Source organism: Centroberyx gerrardi, chromosome 5 (assembly GCF_048128805.1).
Source record: "Centroberyx gerrardi isolate f3 chromosome 5, fCenGer3.hap1.cur.20231027, whole genome shotgun sequence".
NCBI classification, from domain to species: Eukaryota; Metazoa; Chordata; class Actinopteri; order Beryciformes; family Berycidae; genus Centroberyx; species Centroberyx gerrardi.
In genome coordinates, this window is record NC_136001.1 from 7,488,501 (window position 1) to 7,507,113 (window position 18,613).

The 18,613-nt window shown below is 41.7% G+C and overlaps 1 protein-coding gene across 1 annotated transcript in view; it reads right to left on the reverse strand.

Annotated features, from left to right (window-relative positions):
* Nucleotides 1-1,118: 1,118 nt before the first annotated feature.
* Nucleotides 1,119-18,613, reverse strand: part of matn4 (matrilin 4) — a 28,827-nt gene continuing 11,332 nt past the window's right edge. The window contains exons 2-14 of the mRNA XM_071909969.2: nt 16,154-16,303; nt 14,847-15,022; nt 13,355-13,513; nt 12,518-12,749; nt 10,107-10,229; nt 8,595-8,717; nt 5,601-5,723; nt 5,401-5,498; nt 4,855-4,986; nt 4,253-4,436; nt 3,888-4,040; nt 3,117-3,221; nt 1,119-1,496 (exon numbers count right to left, since the gene is read on the reverse strand). Coding sequence (XP_071766070.1) covers nt 1,438-1,496; nt 3,117-3,221; nt 3,888-4,040; nt 4,253-4,436; nt 4,855-4,986; nt 5,401-5,498; nt 5,601-5,723; nt 8,595-8,717; nt 10,107-10,229; nt 12,518-12,749; nt 13,355-13,513; nt 14,847-15,022; nt 16,154-16,235 — 1,749 coding nt within the window. The 5' untranslated portion in view covers nt 16,236-16,303 and the 3' untranslated portion in view covers nt 1,119-1,437. The remainder of the gene's footprint in view (nt 1,497-3,116; nt 3,222-3,887; nt 4,041-4,252; nt 4,437-4,854; nt 4,987-5,400; nt 5,499-5,600; nt 5,724-8,594; nt 8,718-10,106; nt 10,230-12,517; nt 12,750-13,354; nt 13,514-14,846; nt 15,023-16,153; nt 16,304-18,613) is intronic.

The window sequence follows — 18,613 nt, forward strand, 5'->3', positions numbered from 1 at the left end:
GTTTAATTCCACTAAAGCTCTTTTCTACATCTAGCACAACAGTAACTGTGTTTGGGACACCGTGGTTGTTTTACATTATTTTTATTAATTTTTTTGCTGAGATGAATTTCAGAAACCTAGTCACGTTCAGAAACCTGTATAGCAGGTTTGAGGTTTTATGTCTGACGTTGCTGTGGAAATAGCACAGGCCTTATTTAAATCCTGTACTGGAGAGTCCTTGGTCAGCAGGCACTCTCCAGCAAGCTAAAGCAAATGTTCAACACTAGGAAAAGCATTTCAGAGATAATAGTTTGTTCCAAGTCTGGTTCAGATCTAATCTACAGTACTTGATATTCACTTTAGTACAACTGTGACTCATAAAGTAACCAATATCTATAATTGTTACAGTATCTCACTGGCTGCACACTAAAACATTTTTGACTTAAAAACAAATGCAATGCTTTTGTTTTGAAATGACCCTGGCCAATTCCATATTGGGAGTGGTAATAACACTTCATTTTTCCTCTCCTCTCCTCTCCTCTCCTCTCCTCTCCTCTCCTCTCCTTGTTTTTCTCTGCTATAACTACCGCTGGTATAAAATCTGCTATAAATACATCATATTTAACAAACCATACAAAACAGATCAAGTATAAATAGGGCACTATAAGACAAACAGACAAACGGCTTGTGACTATGAAACAACACTGTGGGAGGAGAGATACTGCTCATATTTTCACTGTATAATGTTTTGTGCTTATATCTACAGTACATTGATTACACTTTACATTTTACAGACACAGCCAACAGGCCCAGAATCCCCTTTGTGCGTGTGACTGCACAGATGAAGCGCTATAACATATGTTATACGTAATGTAAATAACATATGTTAAATTTATTGATGATATACTGTATCCATTATTCTGTTCATTAACAGGTGCATGTACATACAGATATGCACATGTACTCAAGTTCCCAGATATGAGGTTGCATAATTGATGTCCTGGGAATCCTGTTTCTTTGGGTCTGGAAATGTAATATCCATCTAGGGCTGATTCCCCAAAGCGTTTGTAGATATTTTTCTTCCTATAACAACTATCTTGCACAAGACAGAAATTATTGGAGAAATTAATGTTGTTTTTTTTTTGCTTTTTGCTTTTTTTTTTTAAGAAACAGAAAACTTGCCAATTAGATAATTTACAACTCTAGGAAAAATATGAAGTTATGCCAGCAACTTTTAGATAAAGAGTTAAAATATTGTACTCAGAGTGAAGCGAAACAGACCTACTGAAGGCTACAAACGCTTTGGGAAACGAGTCTTTGGTTTGTCCTATGATTGGTAGGATTTCTGATTTCTCCTTTTATAGATCTAGCCAGGATGTGCCCTCCTCCTCCTCCTCCTCCTCCTCATCCACTACTTCTTCTTGTGTGACTTCCTGTTCGGTCACCGTGACAACCACATCACTTCCTGGAGAGCAGCTGGTTCTCCAGGTCCTCCAGACGAGCCGTCATCCCGGACAGTGGAAAGTTGATTAAGGAATAATACATATGCATAAAGAAATACAGGTGTTTATGTTTGTTTGCACATACATTTTCGAGTAGTAAAATGTCAGATAATTTGATTAGGGCAATTTGTACATCCAAAATGTTTGTTTTAAACCTCATAGTCAGTGTGTCTGTAAAGCATCTTGGCCTTAAATCCAAAGCAAGCAACTTACCAAGTCAGTAAGTCTCAAGTCAGTAAGTCAGTAAGTCTCTTTATTTGAACACAGCTACATGGATAGATAGAGAATGTGACACTATCCATGCATTTAAGGTGCAAGCAGCATGAGAGCCCATTCATTTCCTACAACCAGAGAAATGTTGGCCATCGTTAATCATTTGGTTCCTCAACTGTAGGCTGCAGCTGAACTTTTGGACGACATTGCATATTGGCAACCCATTACACACCAGCGTGGCTGTGTGTCCCGCCTATTGCAATTTGTTAGCTCGAACCGGCCATCGGGCAGCAGCATGATGATGATGTTGCTGCTAGCGGTGTGAACACGGAGTAACAGACAAAGCGTTCCTCTGTCTCTGAGAAGCCACGGTGTCCACTTTCCTTCAACCCTACAGCCGCTTCCTTAAGAAAATAAACAGCTGTTCTTCACAGACAAAATATCCCTCCAAGAGAAGTCGTCTTTTCAGAAGATGTCTCAGTTCAAACACATCTGCTTCTGGATTCCATGAGTGGACAATGACAGACACAGACGCACGCATACACACTAGTGCACATGCGTGAGACACACACACAGATACAATCACACACACACACACACACACAGTTTCTAAACTTGCTTACCAGACAAGGGGCCATTTTGCCAAGTGATGAATTGGCTTCAGTTATAGACGGTGAGAGTCAGTCTTGGGTTTGCTACATCAGTGAGATCTCTACTGTAGGTATTTCTACGTTTGAGACAACAATGGCTTATTGATGGACCAGAATAAGAGAAGTGATAGTCTGTCATGAAGACTAGAACAGATGTGGTCATTTGGTCATTTTAATGGACCCCTACAAGCATACTGGCATTAGTTATATGTCCCATTTCTCTCTTTCTTTCTCTGTCTATCTCTACCGGTCTCACTCACACACCCATACATGCAAGCAGGTACATTTACTTTGAAATGGCAGCCATGTTTAATCAAAATGAAATGTGAATGGGTCCTTAAAAAGTCTGAGAAAATCTTAAAATAAAGTATCTAAAGTATAAAGCTTATTTCATGATATTTTTAGTCAAATTATCTCACTGCACTGGCAGATAATCTTGCTGGTTTCATCCTTTTAATGTTCAATTCAAATTGTCTTTCTGAAGCTTGCAGATACCCTGTACAACACTAACAAAATTTGGTATATGCTGCCCTCTTAGCCAGGCCTCACATGAAAAAGAGTTGTGAATACCCTGGTTCCCAAATTCTTACCAGAGATCCAAATGAGAAATTGAGCCTCACCCTGGCACCTGGCCTCGAGAAATTTAGTCTGGTCCTGCGACCCAGGCTCATAAAAAACATTTTATTATTTAGGGACTCACTGGAAAAAGTCTGTAGTTTAAGAATCGCTCCCCAGGTTTAGATGAATGTTTTTGTTTTTTTACAAAGGATATGTTTCTGTGTGAGCTGCTCCAGGGTGCTCATGGTGGCCTGCTGGAACTCCACCAGGCTCTCACAGGCACATGGGTCCTTCACCTCGATCTCCCCCTGACTCTCCTCTGCAGAGGTGAGGAGAGAGGGGAGAGACAGGGAGGGGGCAGAGAGAGAGAGAGAGGAAGAGAGGTGGAGGGAACAAAGGAACAGAAGGGAGAAAAACATTATGTATGTATTCTCAATTTGGGACACTAGATGGAGCTATAGAATAAGACAATGGTAATAGAATACAATGGTGATAGAAAACAATTAGTACAACAATAATAATCACAACAATGAATAAATGAAGATAAAATTATGACATGTATGCATATTAAATCAAACAGTGATGATGGTGATAATAATATGATAATTTACGACCAAGGAGAGAAATTATGACCACTTTGGTCACTTTGGCAGGTGACCAGCCATCATTTGGAGGTCTTTTTCTGTTCCAAAAACCAATTTGGCTGGTAAAATAGTGAAATGGCTTTTGGATTTACCAGTTACTGTGGCCTGCAATCAAAAAAGTTAGTTCCCCGCCCTGTTCAGGACCCCAGTGAAACCTGTTATGTTATATTCTGTTTCATCTTTCATCCGGATCCTGGAAATTGCTAATATATTGTCGCACAACAAATGAGAAATTACAGTATTTTTACAAAAGGTGTACTTTCAATAATGCAGACTAGAGTGGTGTTTTTGGGATGTTCCATACATTCTACACTAGGTCTAGGTCTGGAGGAATATTGTACCTGGGCAGACATTGAGTTTGAGGTTCTCAGCGATGTTGCTGATGGCGGAGAAGTCGGTGGTGTAGTAGAAATGTTTCTCCACAGGCTCCGAGGCAATCTCACGAAGCTCGTCCTCCACAGCTTTACCAACACCCACTGCGTACATGGTGATACCTGTATATTTAAAACACACAGACGTTTTGCTATCGTTAGAACATAAATCAGTGGAATATTATTACAGAAAACATGTCATCATGACAGATTTATTGTTGATAAAGTATTTAAAGGTATTTTTTACTGGTATGAACACTAGAGAAGGGAAACTACGGCACAGAGCACAGACAGGTCCATCAGGCTTAGCTAGTGAATGGCTCAGAGTGTCTTACCAGCTTCCTTGGCCTTCTTGGCCCACTCTGTGATGTCGTCCTGGGAGCGTCCGTCTGTGAAGACCAGGCCGATGCGGGGGATGTTGCGGTTGGGAGGGCGAGCGCCGTCGGCCTCTGAGAAGCTGTTCTCCACCATGTGCTTTAGGGCCAGGCCAGTCATAGTGCCTTTCTCCATGTAATCCACCTAGGCGAGGAGAGCAACAACAATTCAAATCCCAAATATAATTTAGACCAGCATTGCTGAAACAGAGGGTCAGGGCCCAGAAGGAGTCAATGGCCTGTGTCTGGATGGAGCATTTCTCAATTTATATTACAAATACAGGTCATTTAAATCAAGGCTACTCTCCTTGGTCACCCACTCGACACACACTGTTAAAACACTGTGGCACCTCTAAATGAGGTATTATTTGTTGCAAACTTTATATATGCCCACTTTCAATTCCAGTTGTACTGTTGCAAATGTTGTGAAGGCAATTTCATGGCTAGAGTTAGGGAGATATAGTTGGTGATACTTCTGGTGTTAAAAGTTAAAAAGAAGATTAATTAATGTTAATGTTAATGTTGGGTGTGGAAACAAATATCCAGAAAACCAATAATTTTACCTTCATGACGGCAGCTTTGATCTCGTCAGCGGTGTGGTACATGTTGAGAGGGAACTCGGTCCTGACCCGGCTGGAGTACTGGACTAGGCCGACCCTGGTGCCATGAGTAGACACATCCAGAGAGTCCACCACCTGATGCACAGGAGTAGGAGGAGGATATCAGAGGGGTAGATTATTTATCTGATACTGACACAAATGAGTTTCATTCCAAAATGCTATTTATCTATCTTGGAAAAAATGCTACCTGAAATCATGAATATGATGATGAAGATGATCTTTCCTCAAATACATAACTAATTTACCTTTATTAGCAATCCACAATGTACTTTACTTCCATGCCAGAAAGCATTTTCCAAGAATAGGCTTCAGTTTTTTCAACTGAGCTCATGTTGTAATAAACACTGAATCACATTGACTGGACTAATAATCCATTTGCAAGATACTCATTGCAATGCAGGAGGCAATTGTATTTAATGCAATGTGTTATTTGAGGTAAAACATGTCTAATAACAAATGTACAATTGCATTTATGAAAAAATGCCCCACCTGGTTGACAAACTTTTTGACCAGCTCAAAGTTTTGAGGGCGGACACTCTTGGAGCCGTCAATCAGGAGCACCAGGTCAATGTTGGCCGACTTGCAGGCTGGAGGAAAAAGTAGAGGAGGAAAAGAGAGTTAATAATATTATTAATAATAATAATAATATATGTATATTGCACAGATAATGAGTCAGAGAGTGTACGTACTGCCGCAGCTCTTGCCGTCGTCCTGCAGCAGCTGACCCTCTGGGCAGATACAGTAGTAAGATCCTGGAGTGCTCACACACTGGTGCTCACAGCCGTGCTCCACTGTGTTACACAGGTCCAGGTCTGGAAATGCACAGTGCTTAAATTAATAAACGCATGTTACATACAAAGTACACACATACATGCAAACATATTGTTACACCAGCAGCGCTACACAGATCATGAGAATACAGACACTGACAGGGTGTTATACACACACATGCAAAGACACAAATACTTACTAGACTTGGGCCGATAAACGATAATATCGAATATCGTGATATTCACGAAATATTGCGATAATTTCCGCAATATCGAATACCTCCGCCCCCACCCACAACTTTTCCCCACCCCACCCGGCTGCGGCGCCATGTGTTGCTTAAATCACAATTGTGCAAGCTTTTAAACTTATAAACCTATAATCTACTAGTGGTAGGATAGTAAAAAACAAATAATCATACTGGTAATGAAACATTTTCCACAATCACTCAGTTTTCCTGGAAATAGCGGGAATGAGCAATAAGGCTATTAATAATGATTATTAATTTCTGCCTGCCTCTCCTCAATCTATCCTTACTTAATGATCTGAAAATATCTTTGAATATGAAACACTTTAACTATATTTGAAGTAGATTTGCATTTAGGGACACCCGGGGAAGACAAACGATGAGGCTACACAGAGGAGATAGACTGATGAGATGCACACGGTGAAGAAAAACTTATTTTCTTCACTGACTTGTGCAGGTCTTCTTGTCCTTGTTGAGTTTGAATCCTTTGTTGCAGTCGCAGGTGAAGACGCCAGGCGCACTGATGCAGATTTGTTGACAGTCATGCTTCCCCTGAGCACACAGGTCTATGGCTAAATAACACACACACACACACACACACACACAAACATGTTGGTTATTTCCACTGTGCGTTTGAACAGTGCAACAGCATGCATGCTTGCATGCACTTTTGCTGTGTGTAAATAAATAGGTATTTTCTGTGTGTATGTTGTTCTATTTGTATGCACCCATGAGCATAGATGTTGCCATTGCACAAGTCCCACTTATTATTGCATGCAAGAACCTACTGTATAAGGCACTGTTGTTCTGTTTGTGAGAGGAGTTGTTTGGAAAATTCAAATTTTCTACTTTCATCCATTAGAAAGCACAAGGGATGTTTTGCTAACCAGTAATTTGAGAAACACAATTTTTGTGTTACAAAATGTTGATTCTTTTCTACTTCATTGAAATTGAGAAAGAATAGGCTGCAGTGCTAATATAGATGCCTGATGAGGGACGTACACAATGGCTGTATTACTGTATATGTGTGTTTCTGATTGTGTGTGTGTGTATGTGTGTGTGTATTTGCGTGAGGGCCTGACTAACGTGTGCAGGTCTTCTTGTCTTCGTTGAGTGTGTATCCTTCGTTGCAGTCGCAGGTGAAGACGCCCGGCGCGCTGACACAGATTTGTTCACAGTCATGTTTCCCCTCAGCGCACAGGTCAATGGCTAAATAACACACACACGCATTGGGTTAATACGGGGGTGTGTGTGTGTGCGTGTGTGTGTGTTGACCAAAAGAAGACATGGCCAGTTGAGCATTGCTGTGGCAGAAAGGCCTTTCTCATTAAGAGGGGCACAAACGTTCTCTGTGAATGCATCATTAAAACATGAATCAATATCGATCAAAGAGCATTTCTTGTTTTCCAAAAATTGATTTCTTTCTTATGTTTTCCCCAGCAAGTGACTGTGTTTGTAAGAGCTGACATGATTTCAGTTTGTAAAGCTTATTTTGTGGGACATAGTAGGTAGGGCATATACCATGTACTGTGCTCTCATTTCTGGCAATGGGAGAAAATGTATCTAAACAAAACTATCAGAGAGAATGGCGAGAAACATATGCAAAAAATGAGTGATATTCCCTTTTTTTCAGTGATATTCCCTTACATAGTATACATTTCTAAGAACACTCCCATTAAAACCAGTCGCTTCAATATGACTCGCACATACAAGTACCACTCATTGTTTATAACCTCTAAATGACCATGTATGTAACATGTAAACCAGCTGTTTTTAAATAGCCAAGAATAGCTGAACCAGCAGGCGTGTAAGGATGCATTCCTCCAAAATGCGCTGTGGTATTTGGGTTAAATGGATGGCTCAATTACATGGCGTTACCGGTGTTTTGAGGGTTTGTCATGGCTTCAAGGGAATAGCAAGTCTCTGGGGGTTATCTGGGGGTTGTGAATGGTCTTCATTTAACAGTTTTCTGTCAACAAGATCCTATATTCTGTTCCTGCAGGTGTTGGTATGTAACTGCTTATAAGCGTGTGGGCACTTGTACATAAACTTATGTGCCTGCATGCATGGCTACTGCCTTGTGCAAACATGCTGTACTCGTGTGTACGTGCAAACATGCTTGTTCGTGCACATGTATCTTCTGTGTGTGTGTGTGTGTGTGTGTGTGTGTGTGTGTGTGCGTGCGTGTATGGCTGTAGACATGTTTATTCCTTATGTCACTGTGTTTAAATTAGGGTTCGATCAATATGGGTTTTTGATGGCTGATACTGATACCAATATTTTTGCATTAAAGCTGCCGATAGCTGATATTTTGTGCCAGTATACTTTATATAGAATTTTGACCATTTTCATGCCAAAAAAATTACACAGATTCAGTGTTTTCTCTAGAATTGTATTCTTGTCAGGGTGGAAAAGCCTCTGAAACAACATTCAATAATCATGAGACACTAAAACTCATTAAAACCCATGCTAATGAAATTCTTAAAACCCATGGCAATGAAATTCTTAGGTGTTGGCAGGTTGCATTGCAGGTTGCCACTCATATCCACAGTATGCATCGACTAGCTGATATCCGATTTTTATTGAAAGGTCAATATCATATCAGTCTAACCCTAGTTTAAGTGTGTGTGAGGTTATCTGTGTGGTAAACAGTATGCGTGCTACTTACGCTGGCAGGTCTTGCCATCTTCCAGCAGCCTGTATCCCTCGTTACAGCGGCAGTGATAGCCATTGAGCACGCTCACACACTCATGATCACAACTGTGGTTCCCAAACGAACAGTAGTCGATCACTGAGGGGGAGAAAAGCAGCGAGGCCATAAGCAGCAGGGCGATCAGCAGAGAAATGTGTGGGATCACATCTATGTTCCCCTGGCCTCACCCTGAGCTTTACCTTAACCAAGCCATGATCCATGTTCAACTACTCTAGCCCTTATTTGAAGAGTTTTGTTCCAAAATGAGATATATGCCATTTGAAAAAAGTGGCACCTAGTCTTACAAAATGATTGCTAGCACAAAATTAAATCCATGTTATGGTACTTTTAAATGATAGTAGGTAACTCAAGTCGGTTGACAAAGTGACAACTCTTTGGACCCTTAGTATTTGACACATATTAAATGGTGAACTTCAGGCTATGATACTTGTTTTGTTTTTTCAAAATGGATATATAGTGTTTTTTCGAACAAAACCAAGATCGGGACAAAGTGTTTGTCCTGATCAGAGTTCAAGCACCAAAGGCAAGGAACCCTACACTACTAAAAGCTGAAGAGATACTTCAGATACTTTTTTATATGCAATTGCAGCATCTCCAGCTAATCCTTTTCTTGAGGGAAACTCAGGCGGGAGGGAACATAGTGCAAAACCACTGTGTGCTTCATGAAGCAGCAAAGAAACAAGAATCACCATCTCGTGAGGGTCAGTTGACGAAGCATGTGTAACAGAACAGATTTGAAGCCGGGTCTAACATGCGGCAAAAAAACTCTGCTGGTCAAACACAGGGGAATCCTCACTGGGCGAGGGAGCTGTTTTGGCTTTCAGGGCTTCATGCAGGGAAACTGTACTGCTGCACGCTCAACGTTGACCTCTCCCCGCAGAGAAGCCTTTCCCGTTTTGAACCCAAGCCTTTCACGTGGCAGACTCTACTACTTGGCCGCAGGAGACATTTAAGCGTACAAGGCCAGATTCCTTTTCCTCACAGGAAAGAACCTGAAATCCCTCTCAACCCATGGTTTCGTCTGCTTTAATTAGCAGTCGATTGCATCTTCAAAGAGTCTTTACAGTGAGGCAAAGCTATTTATGTTAGATCAGATTTCTGCCAGCAATATGACCCGCTCATATCCTGTCTGAAATACTATCCATACAAATAAATGCTGATTACCAAGAATTTATCAAGTAAACAACCTTTGATTCTTCAAGATTTATGCCTTACTAATAATATGAACTGAATAAAAACAACATGAGAGGAGTTGTTTTGTATTCTCTTTGGAGCAAAATATGTTTGGGGAAAAAACAAGATGCTTTTTCTCAAGGTTAAATTTTGCATCACAGCAAAAGCTTTAGCCAAAACCAATAAAATGGGGTTCTGGGTTCTGGAGGGCCTGAATGTAAAGCCAAGAGCTATCAGCACTTATTTTGTGTGTGTGTGTGTGTGTGTGTGTGTGTCCGTGAGTGTGTGACTAACTTGTGCAGGTCTTCTTGTCGTCGTTGAGTTTGTATCCTTTGTTGCAGTCGCAGGTAAAGGAGCCAGGAGAGCTGACGCAGATTTGCTCACAGTCATGTTTCCCCTCAGCACACAGATCTATGGCTGAAGCACACAAAGACACACACATGCATTCACATCAAGCATGTTTGGAGCGGTTTATTCAAACTATGGACTGTTTACTCCTTTAGTTCAGATTGTTTGGGCAGGTGAGAATGAGGCCATCGGGTGATACCAAACGACGGCATCAAGACGCCTTAAAATGTGGTACCATGAGAACTGTGGTACCATTCGTTACAAATGACCCCAAAACACAAGGCTTTATGGGTAGAAGGAGACAGATGTTGACATCTGATAACGAGCAGTTCCTCATGCTTGCAAAGCCTAGCATAACAAAATTGAGGGCAAACTGCAGTCTGGACTGATGCTCAGCCATTTCTTCATGTGTTCTTAACTGGTATGAACACCAGAGAAGAAGAGACAGACAAGTCCATCATGCTTAGCGAAAGTTACTGAGACTGGAATCAGGTTTGGTAAAATCTCTAACCTGGCAGGATGACAGGTTACCAAAAGTGTGTCCAATGAACAAGCTACTTGTGAGTCCATGTGACTTTTGTTTACAAGTCCTGGCTCACGTGTAATTAGGCTTAAACAGTGTAAACCTGAACAAACCAAATACAAAAATGCAGCAAAGTAAACTTTTCTTTTAGTTTGGTAGTTTGGTTTTGGTTTGGACCAATGAGATCAAACTGTAGATGTGATCACACCCTTAATGTGGAAAATACATTTGCCCATATATGTGTCATTATAGTCACCTGAGCATGTTTTCTCGTCGTCGTTCAGAGTGTATCCAGGCAGACAGAGGCAGTGGTAGGAGCCTGGGGAACTCTCACAGATGTGCTCACAGCCGTGGTCCGACTCCAGACACAGGTCCACTCCTATACCAGATGACATCAGCGTCATCATCATCATCATCACCATTATTGGCTACAATATCAGCTCCCTCATCATTAGCTGATTAGCTGCATGGTAATCATCATGACAGCAATTCTCTTAACAACAAGAATCACATCATCATGTTGCCATCATTATGATCAGCATCATTATTGTCAACAACAACCAATAGAAAATTAACAGCATGAAAAAAAGCAGTTCAGTTGGTTCATTCATCCATTTTGGGGGCAGTTTAAAAATTATTTTGAATGCCCGATGAAGGAAATGGAAAAAAAAAATCATAGGGCTGGGCTTAGTGAAATCTACCTGTACTCATTGACTTATTAATAGTTTGTCTTTCTGCCTTCCCTTTCCTTTTCCCTCTGTCACTGAGGACAGACAGAGAGAAGAGAGTTCAGACTTCTTTACAGCAGCAGTCTTGTCTGGGATGATAATATCGGCATGAGGAAATATCATGCACTTAATGGATTTAAGGATGTTGTTATGAGAAAGTATTAAGTTCTGTGAGGTTAGATGGGCATGCTGATTGTTTGTATTCAGGCTAGACGTGCATAGTGTTTTAATTACATGCAGAATCTAGCGATGCCACACATGAAGCCAGTAGCGTGAGCTGAAAATCCCAGGGATTCCGCTGCAGCTTTTTTCTTGCTTCATGCTGTGAGTTAAATCAAAAGTAATCCATTACTGGTGCAAAACGTGACACTCTTCTCTGGTTTCAGATTGAGATTTTACATAAATATGATGCCAAACCCATAAAGAATCCACTTCCCTCATTCCTCACTTTTATTTTAATCTTTTTTATTTTGCATTCTTTACTCACATCAATAACATTTTAAAACTCTTAACCACCAATGGCACCAGTAAACACCTGTTTCTGGAGGTGTAATATATGAATTAAAAATTTTTGACTAAAAGGTCAGGATGGACCTCATAATTTCAAGGTCATGGTTTCCTGTAATTGCTGATAAAACTGGTGAATCAAATCCAACAAGCAGTTCAGCTCCAGGACTCAAATATATCAAATGTTCAACTCCAAGTCTTACCAAATCTAATGAATCTAATGACACAGCTCAACACTTCACAGGCTGTTTTCCAGCTTGTCCACGGGGCTTATTTTGGAACTGGAAATAAAACTGGTGAATCAATTCAAATAACTCAACAGCACAACTCCTAGTCGCACTTCCAAACAAATAACTGCAATAAAATAACATGACTGTAATACTAAACTAAACCAAATTAACATCAGCCATCAGGTAAATGCTGGTAAATTTTGGTTGTGGCTGGCAAGTTTGTCTACTCTACTAATCCCTTTAACAGGTAACCAACCATCATTTAAAGTTCCTGTTCTGTTTGAAAACTCAAAAATGAAAACTGAAAATGTCTGATGTATTTTGGGATTCACCAGACAGGATGGTTTGTTTCCTGCCCTGCAGTCTTACCACAGAGCTTATCCTGGAACTGCAGTCCGAACTGGTGGATCAGATCGAACGACTCGACCAGGAAGACGTGGTCCTCGAAGGGCGGGGAGGCCATGGCTCTCAGTGATGTCATGTCAGCTCTGGCCACTCCCACAGCGTAGATCTCAATGCCTTTCTCCCTGGCCTCGGCTGCCACCTCCGCCACGCGGTCCTGAGGACGTCCGTCTGTCACGATCACAGCCACGTTGGGGACCTGAGGGGGGAGAAGACATCAGGATCAGAGCTAAGAGACCTAGAACAGTGATTCTCAACCTTTCTCACATCAAGGACCCCTAATTTAGTACACATTAGGGCCACGGACCCCCATTTGATGAGATTTAGTCTCTCAAACCCAAATCTGAGAATATTTGTATTGTTAGATATGATTTTGAACAGTAATTCTTCTACATTCTCTAATTGTGTTAACTCCTTGTAAATGAAATAATGGTGAAGTTTAACGATTCATCAATTTGCTGGGGACCCCCTGGAACCCTTTCAAGGACCCCTGGTGGTTCCCGGACCCCATGTTGAGAACCACAGACCTAGGAGATACTTGGGGGAGGATTTGGTATGGGTGGCAGACTCGCCAAATGCTTAGACAGACCATCCTGTAACCATAAGGTCACAGGTTCAATCCCCATAGCAAATTATTGGCAGTGAGTATGCAGTAAAACCCAGAGTATGAGCTAAAGGTATTTCAAAGCCATAGTTCTTTGTGTTTACCACAGGTTAAATAAGTTAGAGTAATGCAAACAATTAAACAATTTGCCATTTTGTCCTAAGATTTTTTTCAGAGACTGTGAATCTATTATGCAGTACCTTTGGCCTGTCTCCCTCCTCAGCGCTGAAGGCTACATTCATGGTGTATTTGATGGCCAGTCCGGTCATGGTGCCCTGAGCCAGGGGAATGATCTGGTTGATGCCTTTCACCATAGACTCTATCTTGTTATGGGCCTTCAGAGAGAACTCATTGTGGACCTGGAGAGGAGATGGGAGACGGCCACAGCAATGATTAATGAATTAGAGGAAAGGAGAGGAAGAGGACGAGAGGATGAAAAGGGGGAGAAGAGAGGTGAGCAGATGAAAACTAAGCTTTGAAGAGGCACTAGGCCCTATGCCAGAATTCATAACTATGTACCATATTTCCTCTAATAGTGGCCCGGGCCTTTATTTACCTCAACTGCAGAGGGTACCAGGCCTTTATTGGAAGCAGGCTTATATTAGAGACAGGCCTTTATTTCTGATTCCCTCTGTTTGATAAGTATATTTGCTCCTATTTTAGTACGAAGCCTCCTTGTTTTCTGATCTGCTTCTGTTACGGTACGTTAGGTAGACGTTTTTTTGTTACTGCAATGCATTACGATAATTACGGTAATCGACGACGGCATGCTCCAGAGACTTCCGCCGGCCGAGCCGTCTTGTGGCACTTGTACGTTACTACAAACTACAGTTACATGTATAACAGGCACCAGGAGTTTACCGGTATCCACCGTTGTTTGCATGTAAGCTGAAGCTAACTGAAGCTAACTGAACCTGGGCACCGATGTGTTCCCGGTGATCTGGCCGAGATTTCGGCGGGGGTCCGGGGCTTGGATCGGGAGGATCAATGCGGGCCGTGGGCGCGGTGGAGAGGCAGCGGCGGAGAGAGGAGACGGACACGGTGCAGCCATATACTAGGTTTTGACCTTGTCTTGTTTCCTTTGTTTTTTCCCCTGGCCTGTATTTGAGACCGGCCTTTATTTGTTCGTGTCGACGACCATTATCGGAGACCCGGCTTTTAATTGACTACAGGCCACTATTAGAGGAAATACGGTATGCTATAATAACCAATAATACGAATTTTGACTGCATATTCCTTTATTAACTTCATCACTAGTGACATATATGTTTACTAGTACTCGTAATATACACGTTTGTTTGGCCTCATTGTGTCCATTGAGGTGTCATGAGTAATAATTAATGTTTTGGTCTCTTTTCCTTTGTGTTGATTTATTTTCAGATCATGTGACTTCTGGTCTATTGATATATACCTAAGAGGAAGTGTTTACTCTGACATGACCTGATGAAAATCTGACTGATCAAAACGTCAATTAAAAGTGGTAAAACGCAGTTTAGTGTGCGGACTCTTCCACCTTTCTAAGAAGAGAGGATTACCATAAATATAAACAGTCTTCAAGGCAATTTATTCTGCACATTTGAGAGAAGAGGCAGAGGTAGAAGTGGGCGATAAAGAAGAGGGAGAGAATGATGAGGAGGAGGAATGAAATGAAGGAAAACAAGAGGGTGAAGAGAGGAGACGCTGTGCACCCACCTGGCTGGAGTACTGAACCACTCCGACTCTGGTGGCGTTGAGTCCGATGTCCAGAGTGCTGAGGATGTCAATCATAAACTTCCTCATGGTCTCAAACTCATGAGGCCGAACGCTGCGAGAGCTGTCGATGATGAAGATCAGATCCACCGGACCAGACTTGCATTTCTGCTCAGGACCTGGGATAGGAGTAAGTGGAAGAGGGTTAGAGGATCTAGGATGGAGGGATGGGAGAGATCGACACTGGATGGGTAAATGACAACAAAATAAAGGGAGAGAGTGGCTAGAGGAGACGTCAGCTCTACTGGCAAATAGAAAATGGTCAATTTTGAGCTAAAAAAATGGGATTTTCTTCTGGGTTTCTGGTAGAGAAGAGGATGGAGATGGAACATAAGGGAAAAAAACAGAAAAACAGATACAGAAAAAAGTGGAAAACAAATGCATATTTTACAAATGTAGAAAAGGTTTTTGTACAGTAAGAGTCTCCTACTGAACATATACATGGGATGGTAAACTAGTTTTTCTTTTGTGGATATGTAAATGTGTGTGTGTGTGTGTGTGTGTGTGTGTGTGTGTGTGTGTGTGTGTGTGTGTGTGTGTGTGTGTGCATGTGTGTGTGTGTGTGTGTTTTTCATTCGGGTTATTTTTTTTCAGATTTGTCTGGAATAATGCAATGGCAGACAAATAATGCCTTATTGTCAAACCAATATCACTTTCACATTATTTACCACCTAACCCCGACATCTCCATGACTTCAGCTGCCACAAAGAACCTGTTTTTGTCTTTATTTTCTGCGAATGTACTCCCACGTTGTAACATCATCTCGGTTCAAAAACACAGCAGTCTCGGATGAGGTATGAAGTGAGCCTGTGTTTGTGGTGTGGCTTTATGAGTTGGAAGCGAGACGTTCGATTTATGCACATCCAAAATCTCTTCGCAAGAGCTGGACTAGAAGTGAAGGCCGTAACACAAAAGAAGAGTCTTACAATGTCAGTAAAAAAATAGACATGAGAAATTGTCGTGGAATGCTACTTTTGTGCAGACATGCTTGAAAAAACTCGATTGATTTTTATGATCCTGCAAGTAATGTGTCCAGTTTTTAGTCTCTTTGGTTGTCTGGAAATATAAATCAAGTCAATCTTAAGCTGCAGATCTACTGTAAACCACGTCCAAATGTATAGTTTTATTGTGTCCTGAAATCCAACCGCCATTTGGGAGGAAATTAATCAAAACAGTGAACAGGACATTCCTCTTTTTTTCTCTCCTCTTTCTCTCTTTCCTCTTATTTCTCACAATATTGTTAGGCTGACCTGCTTTCGGTCTGGCGGTGGCGATGGCGGCCAAGGCCAGCAGGATGAACCCACACACTGCGCTGAGATGTCTCATCTTCATCCTGATGATACTGATCTGGGAGATGGGTCGCTCACAGCTGGACTGGACTGGGCTGGAACTGGATCAAACTGTGAGGGGAGATGGGGGAAGAGAGAGAGAGACAGATGGGGTTATTTGTGGTAACATGACAGGGTGTTTGAACAGTGGGCTAGCAGGGTGGTAGTGAGCGGAGACACCAGACGACCCGGGTTCAAGTCGGCAAGCATCCGCCCTGCTGCAGTGTCCTTTAGCAAGACACTGGCTCTGTTCCAAACCGTTCCCTATTACAGAAATAATGCTCTATATAGTGTGTCCGCCATTTTGTGCTAGTGTCCGAAACGATGAATTTGATCCACTATATAGTTCACTATAAAATACCCACAATGCACTGTAAACTGTAGTGAACAGACAATGTACCCTACAATTTATATGCAATGTGATCGTGTCTTACCGAAGAAGAAGAAGAAGAAGAAGAAGAAGAAGAAGAAGAAGAAGTTGCTAGCTAACGTTAGCTCACAAGCTTATTGTTTTGCAAACCAAAGAGAATCAAGTATCAGAATATTAACTCTTAAGTTTGTGTAACGGCATTATGTGTATAAGGTAACAGATTGGCTGTAGCTGTTGGCGCTATATTGGGTCACACTTTATTTGGATAGTCCAATGCTGATACTCAACTATAATGTGTCAGTAAAAAGTCTGCTGAGTTTCAGCTGATACTCACAATAATGTGAAAAGTACTGTATAGATATTCAATGTCTTTTTTAGGATTAATTTTAGGGTTAGGATTACATAGTCTAGAGTGGAGATGCACCAAATAGGCAAGTGACACTTTACGTTACTTCTGCCACCTGATACTTTGTTGGGTATCAACATTGGACTATCCAAATGAAGTGTTACCCTATGTTGAAAAAAGACACCCTGACCTCACTACAACACAAGCAGAGAGTACAATTAGAGTCTTGTGGTGGACAATTTGATCCAATCTAATAGTGTAAAAACTCAAACTCCTAACCCTGACAGTGTTGGTTCCATGTTCTACCCATTGAGCTACACAGGAGAACACAAATCTATGCTACAATGAGAAATTAGAGTGTGTAAAAACACCAGAAAATTCCTGTTGTGTGTGTGTGTGTGTTTGTGATGATGATGATGATGATGATGATGGGAGTGTGTTGCAGTGGGACATTCCAGTCCTGCCCCATCGTAAAACACTCAGCTCCAAACACCTGGCTAGGGAACACAGCAATTGTTGCTAATATAGGGCTATACACACACTCACAAAAACAGTACACACACACACACACACACACACACACACACACACACACACCTATCCTAATCTGCCCCGGCAGTCTTCCTGTAGGCCATCAGTTCTAACAGCAGCAGCAGAAGGATAATGATGATGTCTGGGAAGTGTTTATGTTCAGGGCACACAGTCAATTCAAACAGGCAGCATGAAAGCCAGTTCTCTTCCTCGGGTCCTTCGGGGGGTTTATCGCTGCCGGACCACCAGCCAGACCTTGTGGTCATCCTCTGGCTCCGGGCTGAGTGATGACTCAGCACCCTGCGTACGGCACAATGGCTCCTTTCTCTGTTTACGTCTCTGTTTGTCTCTTTGTCTTTGTGTCTCCAATTCCCTCTCCTTGCCCACTTCTCTCATCTCTCTCTCTCTCTCTCTCTCTCTCTCTCTCTCTTTCTCTCTCTCTCTCTCTCACACACACACACACACACACACACACACTCCTACACACACATTTACACACTCCACACAGACAGGCAGTAGATGAAAGACAGTAGATATCACCAGTCGCATGTCAGATTTAAGGGGAGTGCAAGAAACAAGGGAAGGTGTGGGAGGAGGAGGAAAGTCCAAATGAGAGGAGACGACAGATGAAAAGAGTGAGAGTGAGCCTTGAGGTAAAAGTGAGGAGCGAGGAAATAAGTTTTCAAAGTTTAAAACCTAATGAAAGAGAGAAGAAGGGATGGAAAGTGATGTGATGAGCAGAGAGGGAAACACAAACAAACAGTATTATTGGCAATATAAAGGAGGTTCCTCCCTGACTACAGTTACATGTAAAATTGAACCTTAACGAGCTGCTAACCCTCTCAAAAGAATTTCATTAGTTTGGGTTTCAGTGGAGAGTTTTAGTGTCCCAAGATGATCTAAATGCTGTTTCAGAGGCTTTTCCAATGAAATTCTTGGGGAAACACTGAATACTTGTAATTTTTGGCATGTAAATTCATCAGATTTAAAGATATTGAATATCGACACAAAATATCAGCAACTTCAGTTGAAAGATATTGGTATCGGCCTTCGAAAACCTATATCGGTCGAACCTTACAGGCAAGCACACATCACCAAAAAAGAGATACTGTAACAGATTCAGATATTTGAAATT